Below are 11,339 nucleotides of genomic sequence, written 5' to 3' on the forward strand. Positions count from 1 at the left end.
TTAAATATACAAAAACAATAACTCATTTATCTTCTACCACCTCCGAACAGAGTAGTTGTCTTTTAGGCCCCTCCACCACGACAAATGCTGGTTTTGACTCTAAACTCAGAGCAGGTTCTTTAACACCACCTGCAGGATTTTCTTTGTTACTGCCACTACACATACAACAGCAACAGGCTATAATGCATGATAAAGTGTTGCAGTTGATGCTAATGGATACTATAATGGGGAGACAATCAGGTTGATACATAGCTGGTTTGAATGCATCACACATGAAAATGGTAAAGAAACACTTTAGATTTGAATTAAACTGGTTTAAATGAGTTGAATCCACAGCCTCATCAACAGGTGACTTATCCTTTAATCTGAGCTCTGCAATGATTGATGACTATAATGAGCATGGACATATACTGGCATTAATCTTTCTGAACACTGACAAGGTTTATGTAAGATGAACGCTACTATCTTCCGTATGTACGGCACTAAGGGCCTCTTTATCAGCAGAGTCAAGAGGTAAGAGAGACAACCGCTCTGGGACACGTTTCATATGATGCTCTGCAACACTGGTCTGCTGTTAAATTATCCTGCTTTTTGAAAATAGGCTAGGAAATGACACAACACGACGACAGGATTAGACACAGCCGTTTCCCCCTAATTTCATAATTACACATAATACACGTGTTCAACTGCCAGTATGACCCATCTATATAGACTGATGGAAGATTGTAAAAACACAAAAAACACTGAAGGCAAGGCAACAACACCAATGATGTGATATGAACTGCTCCAAACTCCAAATTATTGTGAAATGTTCACCCATTTTAATTTAGAAACATGATAAACACAACCAAAGTCTAGCTATTTAGAATTGTCACATAACTCAATACAGTTAACTGACCATAAAATGTGCGCGTGTGTATGTATATATATATATATATATTTTTTAATATTAAATTGAGTCATTCAGTTGGCTATAAATATTGCAACCCTAAAGAAAACATTAAACCGCTGTCCTTTTGTTCACAATCACAAAAAGCTTAAAATACAGTTTGAAGTCCTTCATCAGAGAATAACACAGTAGCTGGGCTGAACCAGTGCAGAGACCTTGGGCCACTCAACCTTATGGAAAATCTCTAAAGTGGAAAATGTAGACAACAATAACTCAAAATTGAAAACCACATTCAGCAAAATGATTTAACAAGTCAGAGGAACATTCGTGCTGCTTTCATATGTGGAGGAACGCTCTGGCAAGATCCCCTTAATTAATATCGAGACACTGTCTGCCACTTGTGTGTACTTTACATGCCATTGTTTAAATACAACTAGGCGTGGATGTGTTACTGCTGATTGAGTGGTCAGTAAAACCTAGTCAAGCTAAATGATGAGGTGGTAGGTGGTTGCTTGAAGTGGTTTAGGCATACAGAGGCTGGTAGCCGATCCTCCGGCTGCCGGTTTTACAGGTGATCACACAAACGCTCAGCATCCCAAAGAACTGCAACAGAAAAGTTAAAGGTAGTCAGACTCGAGCTCTTAAAATCTATCTTCTGGAGGCTCATGTGATATGTGACGGGACCAGGTCAAGTACTTTCATTTTGTATATTTGAATAGATTATTCAACATATTACACATTTAGTAGGTGGTGGTGTAATGGACGACTCCATTGAGTGTCGCACACTGCATACTGATAACAGAGAGTGGGAATTACAGTAATGCTCATTCACAGCTGCTGAACTGGATGTGACCGTCTTTACCTTGATGATGGCGAAGCCCAGAATGACCAGCATGGCGTAACCCAACACACCCTGTAGGAGGCGATCCAGCTTCACCTCACAACCCTAAAATACACGCACAAGTACAGTGAGTGCACACTGTGTACATCATTGAACAATGTCTGTCTGAAGGGTAGCTATTGCATTAATGCCTCAGTGGTGGGAGATTGTTTGTAGACTTTATATTTTGAGTCCTAAAAGCATTCAATGAAATATAAAATCCTGTTTCAAAGTCTTCTCCGAGTCGCAGTTGGAGAAGCAGATAAAAGCATTTCTAAGGCAATACCAAATGAACAGCTCAATGTAACCGCATGTACACACAGTATTTACTGTACGTCAAATAGAGGAATGTGTGCTTCCGCAGTATTGACCTGTGTGTTAAGTTGGTCCGGTTGGTCCAGTCTGCCAGTGCACTGAGTGCTGTTTTTACAGCAGGACGCAGGTACGGTGTTGTTGTTGCTGCTAAACCAGGTGGTGTTGGACCAGCTGGTGTAATTCATGACACCACAGCACTGCAACTGCACAAAGACAAAGAGGGGACAGACAGGAGTGAATATACAACTAAAAGACAACAAAATGAGTCAAAAAGAGAAAAGGAAAGACTGACACTTTATGAGAAGGTTGCATCATCAACCTATAATGTTTAAGCGAGTCACGGTACAGAAAGTTATTTGGGAATGTGTGATGATGTCTTGGATATTTTTTGACCCTCACACTTTCAATCGACCTGCTTAATCTTCTACTACTACTGCATTTCCCAGAATGACATCTCACAGACCCAGAGCTGTCAATTTGGTGCATTAGGAACACGTACATTATATATTTTTACCATATACTGTGATATTGAAATACAGTACTAGCAAGTAATAAAACAAATATATCACCAACAAAATGAACAATATACTGTGTTTTAGTATCCGTGTCTAAAAAGGCGAGAGAGAAATATAGACTGAGGAGTAAAATTAAAGCAAAAGAGTAGGAAATTAAGAGAGAATGCAAGTACTGAGAAACCAAAGCTATTTATAGACAGTAGGATATGACACCAACCTGAGTCTGCAGGTAGTCCACAGCTTTGGTCTCAGCGCCCTGTCCATCATACTTCATGAAGACATCATTCATGGAGCGCTCCAGGTCTCCGTTTATCTGGACAGACATAAGAAAAAAAACACAATGTTGGCAGGCACGTACAAATGTGCCACAGTAGAATTTAAACTAAATTAAATACACAACATACTGTCAGCAGCAAAACATCCTGCCAGTCGATCCTAATCAGCACAAGTAAACACCCTACAGGGTCGTGTGTCTCTGAAGTGGAGGTACTTATGGTACTTTACTAGTGTCAGGAGTGAAGGTAAGACAAAGAAGGTGCATGTCACTCGTTCAGTGTGAGCGTGTCAGTGTAGTGATTTTTAATATTGTAATAGATTATAATGCTTTGTAAAATACAGTGGAAACCTCTTGTAGTGATCACGATTCTCCGGGTCGAATTGATTACTATAAGCGGATGATTATTATAATGATTTCTTTCTTTTTCCTTATTTCTCATGCAGATTACCACCTAATTGACATTTGTATATTTATTCTATGAAGTAATGAAATAGACAGCTTTGCTATTTACTGAATTTTATTGAGTGTTTCAAAAGCTTTTCAAATGACTGTACTGTGCATTATTCAAATATCTACATTTGATGTTTATATATAAAAAAATATATGTTATTGTATTTCAAATTGTAATCAGGCTCTAGCCTAACACAGTATTGTGCTGTTTACATATACAGTTACATCAGTAGTGCAAATAGGCTACTAAGCCACAGCCTGGCGGATGTTTTAGAGCATTTCTAAATTCTTATCAAGCCTGAATATAAACTGTAGGCCATCATTGCTTAATATAAAAATAGAGTCACAGTATAATTTTTTTAATATATCCTGTCAATGTATGAAAAGACCCAAAATGAACACTGTAAGCGGCTACTTTATTACTATAAGTAAATGATTTAATCAGCATTTTAACATTGGTGAATGTCATAATCATTGTGAAAACCGTGTGTGTGTTTCAAGAAGAGATTTGGTGAATGAGGCCCAATGTGACAGAACACACATATTATCTGTGACTCACCTTGCCTTGGTAGATGAAGCTACATACCAGAGCAGCCACTTCTGCTGCAAAGATCCCCATGATGATCAGAAAGAACTGCAGTGAGAGAAAACAGGAGAAAATGAGTGCATAAAATAAACTGAAAGGGTAAACAAAAAGCTCATGAACGCTCACACACACTTACGAAGCTAAGCCCGACTTTGGACTCCCACAGTGTGGCGCAGCATCCCACCAGACCAAAGATGAACATCACCACGCTGACGCCAATGATGATAGCTGCTGGGACCAATGTGTACTTGTCCTGAATGAAACTGTCAAATTTGCCATAGCTCTTGATCACGTAGGCACCGACATAGGCCAACGCCGCTCCTGCAACCTGCCGGGAGGAGAAACGACATATGTTACACATCAAGGTGTTAACTCACAATTGAGAATTTAGCCATATGGTTATGGTGAGAATAAACATTTAACATGTCTGCATACAGATCAGAATGCTTTTCTATTACATGTATAATCAGTTAAGCGCTGAGAACAAAGAACATGTTTTTTCTTCTTTAATGATCAATAGAAGACATTAGTTTTCCTATTATTCTGTATGTTTGACATCGTTGTTATTCTGGGAATAATCAAACCATTAGTGTACTTAATTTTTTGCATTTAACAAAGCAACACACATCGATAGAACTGAAGGGATTTGTCACATGATGTGTGTTTTCCTCTCTATGCTGTAGCTAAAAACATGTTCAAATTCTGTACATCAAATAGCACACATTTGAGAGAAAACAACCATTTTTAAATCTTCCATTCATGAATACTGATATGGCATTTAAGTCAGTTTAGTCTTGGTCTGCTGACCTGACAGCAAAAAATAGTAAGGAAAGTAACCTTGATCAGCTGCTTGTTGAAAGACTGTTAGATAAATCAGAAAGAGATTTGTTCTCCTATTATCTGCTGTGATCTCATGTGATGAACACAGGCTGTGAAGGTCACTGATGTGTTTTCAGCTGTGACGTAGGCATTAGTAGTTATGCTTTTCATACTTCAGCAGTGAGCTCACCAATCACAAGACGTGCGTGTTGGTTGGCCAATTTTGTGCGCGCACAGTACAGACTGGAATCACACCGGCCGCTTTGAAACAGATTGTTCCTTTCATTGTAAAATGACGCAGTTCTGCTTCTAAAAACCCCCAAAAGTCTCTCGATAGTCAAAGCTACAGAAACTTCAAGAACAGAGATGACTGTTAAGAAAAAACAATGGCTCTTAAGTATTTATCCCATCAACAGTTTGAAACTCACTGTATTGAAACTCAATTGTACTATATACTGTAACTGTTTGTGTGAATCATATTCAGCTAGAATATGAGAATATGTTGTCAGGCAAATATGCACGAGGGATGTTAAATGTGTGGCAAAAAGACGGCGCCGCTATCCTTTCTTACTTAAAGTCAGAAATCCCCCCTCATGGTGTCTGCGGATCGGCGTCATTCTCAGTATCACTTCCCCTGTAATGGTGTGAGTTATAGTTTGTGTGCTTGTCTTTGTTTCCATTTGTGTGATGTGCAGCCTAACAATCCATCCTCCACTTCAGCCACATGACTCACTTCTGTTAATCACTCCAAAGTCACGGGATTCACTGTGGGGTTGTTACACCCCCCCCTCCACCGCTCACCCCTAATCTTTCCAGAAATTCTGATCCTGTGCCTAAGAAGCAGCACAAAGAGGCTTACACAACATACAGCGCCCATGCACGGTGCCACCTCTCTGGAATGTGAGAAACCTCTGAGGCGATGTCTCTCGGTGATTTTAGCAGGACCCGCGTGACAGACGTACTAGTACTGTGTCTTAGACCAAAGTCCAGGGGGAGGACTTGATGGTAGTTTTGGGGGAGAAAGCAGGACAAGATATTTCTGCTCGTGTGCTTCCAAACATTCATAGCACATTGACCTTTGAACTTGTGATCTTCGCCTTTAATCACCCAATTTGAACAGGAAAAAAAACATTTTTCTTACAGTCACATCAAAAATATTCTAATTGTTCAGTGGAGCTTTTGAACACATCTTCCCTATGAAATATCTGCAATCTTTTGAAAATTCAGAATGTAAAATAAACCTTTTGGGGGGTTTGAACAATGTTGAGCTGCACGATATGATTTAGTAAGGAATTTTTTTAATTATGATAAAACAATAAATAATTCTCAATAACTATCTCCTATACCCAAATTACAGTTAACCTTGTTCAAAATGTGCACTTTCTCACAGCGTAGACCAGCACTGTTGCTTGATTCAGTAATGATGGTGAAGCTGACTACAAAAATTGATGCTAAAAGCAAACCAAACCAAAAAGTACCGTACTGGTTACTCTCGGCCTGCTTACTGTTAGATTCTAATACATGGATTTAGCTTGTTTAGATTAGCGGGCTACATAACTGAGCTGTTGGAGAAAAACAGGACCAATCCAGATGTGTGTGAAGCTTTGAGGTCTCTCAATACATTTTTACTGCTTTGCAACAAGAACGCTTCAATGTGTGTCACATACGGTTGTTGTAGGGATATGCTGTGTGTAATGCCCGACTGGTGAGAAAAACAAGAAAAGACACCTACAATCAAATCAATATACCTGCTCCAGGTGAGGAAACCAGAAGGGTGAGGCTACGAGAAAGCAATGCAGAGTTTTCTCTCTCACAGTAATCAAATTACACAGACAAGAGCCACAGCAGGGCAGAAAAGTTGAAGTCCTTTCAAACCCATTTCCTCTGAAGGGGTGGCTGACAGCTGGGGAGAGTCTGGTGAATTGGCTGAGCAAACAATACACAAACCCACATAATGAACTCTGGTCAAACTAAGTGAGTCAGAGTTCAGGCTGATAATGTGACAGATAAACCCGCTCAGTCACCCTGACCACAGCTGGACGTAAATGCACATGATTGGAAAATGTTACTCATATAGCCTGTAAGGAATCATTTGAATCATGTTTGTAATGGCCTACGCAGATATATGAACTATATCGAGATAGAGTCAAAATGAGGAAGTTCAGTGAAGCGATAACGACTCCACCAGTCAGAAAACTGGGACAGGCTAAGATGTTTATCAGGACATAACCGATTTGCAGGGTGTAAACTTAAAGCGCCCACGACACACAGACTACAGAACAACAACAAATAGCGACGAGCGACGGAAATAAAGGCGAAGATTGTACGGTGGCAAAGCCGTTTACAGTTCTCCTTCCTAAAGAGAACATCGGCATGAATTAGATTGCCCGCAGGTGGAGGAATAACACCGCGCCTTACCCAAAACACCAGGCTGAGGAAGAGGAGGACGGTCTTGGACGTGAAAATCCCGCAGTCCATGTTGTCTGGCGGAGATGAAGAGGTTGAGTGAAGGGGGGACCGTTGAGTCTGCGATGCGGTGCAGAGTCTTTATGTCGCGGGGCGCCGAGCTGCTTGCTTCTCCTGCTGCCTTTGGTCACAAGTTTTCTCCGTCTGTCTGCCTGCAGTGACTGTGATCACATGGTCACATGCTTTGGGGAGGAGATGTAACAGAGCAGGTCCTACAACCGCTCAGCCCCCCCCCTCTGAATCACATCACATCACATCACATCACATCACATACCACTTCCTCCGAGGGGAGGGGAAACAATCACACACAGGCGAATTCATCTTAAATCCAAGGACTTTAACTCTAAACGTTTTAACATTGAGCTATGAAAATACTTTTAACTTAATTTGATTTAATGTGCTTTTGGATCCACTTTGATTTAGAAAAGATTACCTTGTTTGGTCAGTTTTTCAAAATAAATGACATTGCATCTTTGGTGTGCAACTTTATCTGAAGTTACCCATGACCCAACAATTGTACTTAGAATCCTGCAGTATCTTATCAAGATCCATGGATGACTGCATTTCACAGGAATTGTGAGGCTGTCATGAATCTGTCGATTCATTAAAAAAGGTTACTGGTTGACCACAGTCCCCACTTCTGCTCCTCAGCAATAAATAACAAAGATCTCCCATGATCTCCTTTGGCGTAGAAGTGGTTTGTCAACTTTTATCATTTCATAAAGAGGTCATTCTTTACCTTCAGGTTATTTTATAAGTAGTAGATCTCTTGTTGTCTCTGCTGTCGGACTGTGGAGGTCCAGTTTGGTGGATAAGTCACACTCTGTCTGTGTACCTGATCAATTACTTTTTACAATCAGTTCAGTAGTTTACTCATTTAATATTATCACCATCCAGATGAAGAAAGTTGCTATACAATAGAGCGAGGAGTCACTTGGTAGCAGTAGTAAGTCATTCCTCTTAGCTCCCCAACCTCCTGCACCCCAACATCTGCTGCCATCATCCCCGGCTCCTGTGCCTCGGTCTCCAGCCACAGCAGCCTGGCATCAGGGTCTTCATCAGAGAACTGGAGCAGAGACCCTGAGCTCCGCAACACCTTCAAACACTGCTTCAGCACCTGATTGGCCTTCCATTTCCCTTCCTTAGACCTCAACAAGGCGTCTGTGGTGCCCTTATCAACTATAAGGTCCACACTGCTACAACCGTAGTGCTTGTGGAGCTGTGTGCAGTCCAGCTCTACGAACTCAAGCCGAGAGGAAAGATTGTGAGGTTGAATGGCTTTGGTTTGGACGTGTTCCTGCATTAGTCGCACAGCTATGGGGGAAAAGTCTGCACAAGTGACCCGGACCGGGAGAGGAGAGTGTCTGTAAATACAGGGCCCTAAAGCAGAAGTGCCACAGCCCATATCCAGGACTTGGAGCAAACCGTCTGGGTGGGGCTTGGTCTGCAATAGGGGCATAATGAAGTCCCGGACAACATCGAAGCCAAAGAACCACTCAAAGTGTTTGAAGGTGTTTGTGCTGCTGCTGCTCTCAGTGTAGAAGCGGTCCCAGGTTGCTTTCTTATCCATGTTTTCAATCAGTTCAGCTAGGGCAGAAACACAGATGGGATTATGTCACATGAGTTAGTGAGTGAACATTAGCAGTAAAACACAGATACAACTTGCCTTAATGCCTCCATCCTTCTGTCATATTTGGAGGGACTTTATGCTAAAGTAAATTTAAAATCTATCAATTTAATGTGTCAAATATCTTTTCTTTTAATATATGATTTAAGACCTTTTCTTGGGTCCTTAGAAGCCACTAAGCTCGGCAATAGAAGACAATCTACCAAGCTGACAAACTCAAATGACTCACATTGCTCATTAAAATAAAAAAGCAACATACACTCAACAGTCCTGCATTGAATCCTCCCTTTGTGTACTTTATAATGCTCAGTTCATCTTTAAACTGTTAAATAGATGTGTTGATGTATCCAGGCTGTGTTATATTAGACTGCATTAGCTTGGTGTCGCTAACAAGTTTGCAACTGAGTGTGACGTTATTGCACAACAAAGTGCTACTTTATGGTCAGCTTCTGTAGCTAACATATCGGTGACAATTAGCTAAGACATCAGTGCACACAACTGCAACTCACTTTAACTTTTCTTTCTGACTTACTGTTGGAGCCATAATGTGGTTTTGTTGTTTTATTTTGTCTTTGAGGGAAACATGGGGTGGGTTTACACATGCAGTTCTGACATTGAACAGTGGGTGGCACATTGACCTAAAGTGCATATAGGTAAGGGCCTGGTAATGAGAATCAGGTGTGTGTGGACGAGAAGCTAACAGTTTTTGACCGTGTTATCGTGTCAAGGTATCGTGTCAATGTAGCGTGTCAGCCGGCATATGAACTTGACCCAACAGGTCTTATAGTATCCTGTCTTTTAACGTTTTTTCATCTCACATTATCACCTGTCCTGCCGCTGCGTTTCATGAGTTTATATTTATGCTGAGTTCACTTGCGGGTCTGCAAGGCAAATGTGCTTCTTTGGTCATCTTTAAATTAATTAATTTAACAAAAACCTTTGTAATAAAACCAGGTTTTGGAGTCATTATTTCAGACACATTTCTATTTATATTTATTCAGTAATAAAAATCGGTACTTGACTGTTAGAAGAGTGAAACAATATTCAAATGTTCAAAATATTACACGCCTCAAATTACATTTTACAACTGCCAACATATAATTACACAAAAAACATTAACATATTTTATTATATCAAGAAATACAAATATAGCTAGAGACAGTTTAAATTACGCAGATTCGTATTATGTGCTTTTTATACGGATGTCCAACATTTCACGCAGGACATTTGTAGAATAATCCAGCTGGAGAAAACACAGACTTTATCAAGTTTGAGGTGGAGAGAAGAGGCGCACTGTGGTGGCGCGACTCACTCTCCACGGTTCTCATCTGGGCGTTATAAAGCATGAACCTGTCAATAGGGCAAGCTGGGACATCACTGTCTTTTTCGCTCCGTCAATCTCACTCACTTGATCCTGGCTATAACGCTGTTACAATGTCTTCTGCTGTGAGTGTTTTACCCTCTGCGGCTCCAGCCAAATCTCCCAAGAAGAGAGGCAAGTCTCAAAGGAAGAAGACGGGTCCCACAGTGTCAGATCTGATACTGAAGGCCGCGTCCGCGTCCTCAGAGCGCGGCGGCGTGTCCCTGGCAGCCCTGAAGGAGGCTTTGAAGGCCGCAGGATACGACGTGGTGAAGAACAAAGCCAGAATCCTCACCGCCATCAAACGCTTGGTGGCCAGCAAATCCCTTGTCCAAACCAAGGGCACCGGGGCTTCGGCTCCTTCAAGCTGAACAAGAACCCCCCTACTCCTCGGAAGAAGGCGGTGAAGAAGAAGCCAAAGGCAAAAAGGGTCAAGAGGGCCAGCCCGAAGAAAGCAGTTGGAGGTGCCACTCCAGCAGCCAAGAAGTCACCTAAGAAAAAGAGGAAGTCAAAGAGTCCTGCCAAGAGGCCCGCTGCGGCCAAGAAGCCCAGGAGTCCTAAAAAGGCCAAACGCAGGATCGCTAAATCTACCAGGACCAGAGCTGCTGCCAAGAAGTGACAACTTCTTTAATGAAATCTGAATGCGACTAAACGCCTTTGTGGTTGCGTTTAATTCCGCTAAGGAGTGGACCAAAATGCCGCATTCATTCCAAGAACTTGAGTCTGCTTTTACAAAAAAAATGTTGATAATAGAAAACACTGAACCTGCTGTTTTTATTATACACCCTTGCTGTGGTCTGTAAAGGACTGAATTGCAATTGATTCGAAATAATAAACCTATATTAATTTACAGCGCGTGTCTATGATTTTTAGCTCAGTTTTGAGTAACAAATTGGATATGGCATATAGCATTTGAGATATTCTCTCTTAATGTCTACAACGGGTCTGTTGTAGACAATATGAGAAAAATAAAACTGAATTGGGCCTTTACTGTTGTCAGCTATACAGCACGTGACTAAGTGCATTATTTACGTCGAAAATTGGGTGTTGTCATTTAGCACTAACTTCAGTGTCTAAGAAAAAAACGACGCTGTGGGTGAGTGTCCAGCTCACAATTCCACAATGCAATGTTGTGCATCTCGACTGTCAGTAATG

General features: G+C 41.2%; 3 protein-coding genes across 3 annotated transcripts; 1 reads left to right on the plus strand and 2 right to left on the minus strand.

Moving 5' to 3' along the window:
* Nucleotides 1–798: 798 nt before the first annotated feature.
* On the minus strand, nt 799–7,363 carry tspan36 (tetraspanin 36). Its single transcript, XM_076099438.1, has 7 exons — nt 7,150–7,363; nt 4,049–4,240; nt 3,886–3,960; nt 2,817–2,912; nt 2,141–2,287; nt 1,752–1,835; nt 799–1,492 (listed from the first exon to the last, which is right to left on the minus strand). The coding sequence occupies exons 1-7, from the start codon at nt 7,207–7,209 to the stop codon at nt 1,412–1,414; spliced, it is 735 nt and encodes a 244-aa protein (XP_075955553.1). The 5' UTR covers nt 7,210–7,363; the 3' UTR covers nt 799–1,411.
* Nucleotides 7,364–8,107: 744 nt separating this feature from the next.
* Nucleotides 8,108–8,779, minus strand: LOC142957540 (citrate synthase-lysine N-methyltransferase CSKMT, mitochondrial-like). The gene has a single exon (XM_076099440.1). The coding sequence runs from the start codon at nt 8,765–8,767 to the stop codon at nt 8,108–8,110; it is 660 nt and encodes a 219-aa protein (XP_075955555.1). The 5' UTR covers nt 8,768–8,779.
* A 1,158-nt stretch (nt 8,780–9,937) lies between these two features.
* On the plus strand, nt 9,938–11,036 carry LOC142957465 (protamine-like protein). The gene is given in 2 exon segments (XM_076099319.1): nt 9,938–10,525; nt 10,528–11,036. Coding segments are annotated over 2 exon segments (633 nt in total). The 5' UTR covers nt 9,938–10,168; the 3' UTR covers nt 10,804–11,036.
* Nucleotides 11,037–11,339: the final 303 nt, after the last annotated feature.

The sequence above is a fragment of the Anarhichas minor genome, unplaced genomic scaffold (genome assembly GCF_050575085.1).
Source record: "Anarhichas minor isolate MPS153535 unplaced genomic scaffold, ASM5057508v1 ptg000025l, whole genome shotgun sequence".
NCBI classification, from domain to species: Eukaryota; Metazoa; Chordata; class Actinopteri; order Perciformes; family Anarhichadidae; genus Anarhichas; species Anarhichas minor.

Excerpts from the sequence above, each read along its gene's own strand:
- tspan36 (XM_076099438.1), bottom strand. The coding sequence starts at position 7,209 with ATGGACTGCGGGATTTTCACGTCCAAGACCGTCCTCCTCTTCCTCAGC. Across the intron at positions 2,913-3,885 it reads GCTTCATCTACCAAGGCAAG|ATAAACGGAGACCTGGAGCG; the intron begins GTGAGTCACAGA and ends ATGTCTGTCCAG. Across the intron at positions 1,836-2,140 it reads CGGACCAACTTAACACACAG|GGTTGTGAGGTGAAGCTGGA; the intron begins GTCAATACTGCG and ends CGTGTATTTTAG.
- LOC142957540 (XM_076099440.1), bottom strand. The coding sequence starts at position 8,767 with ATGGATAAGAAAGCAACCTGGGACCGCTTCTACACTGAGAGCAGCAGC.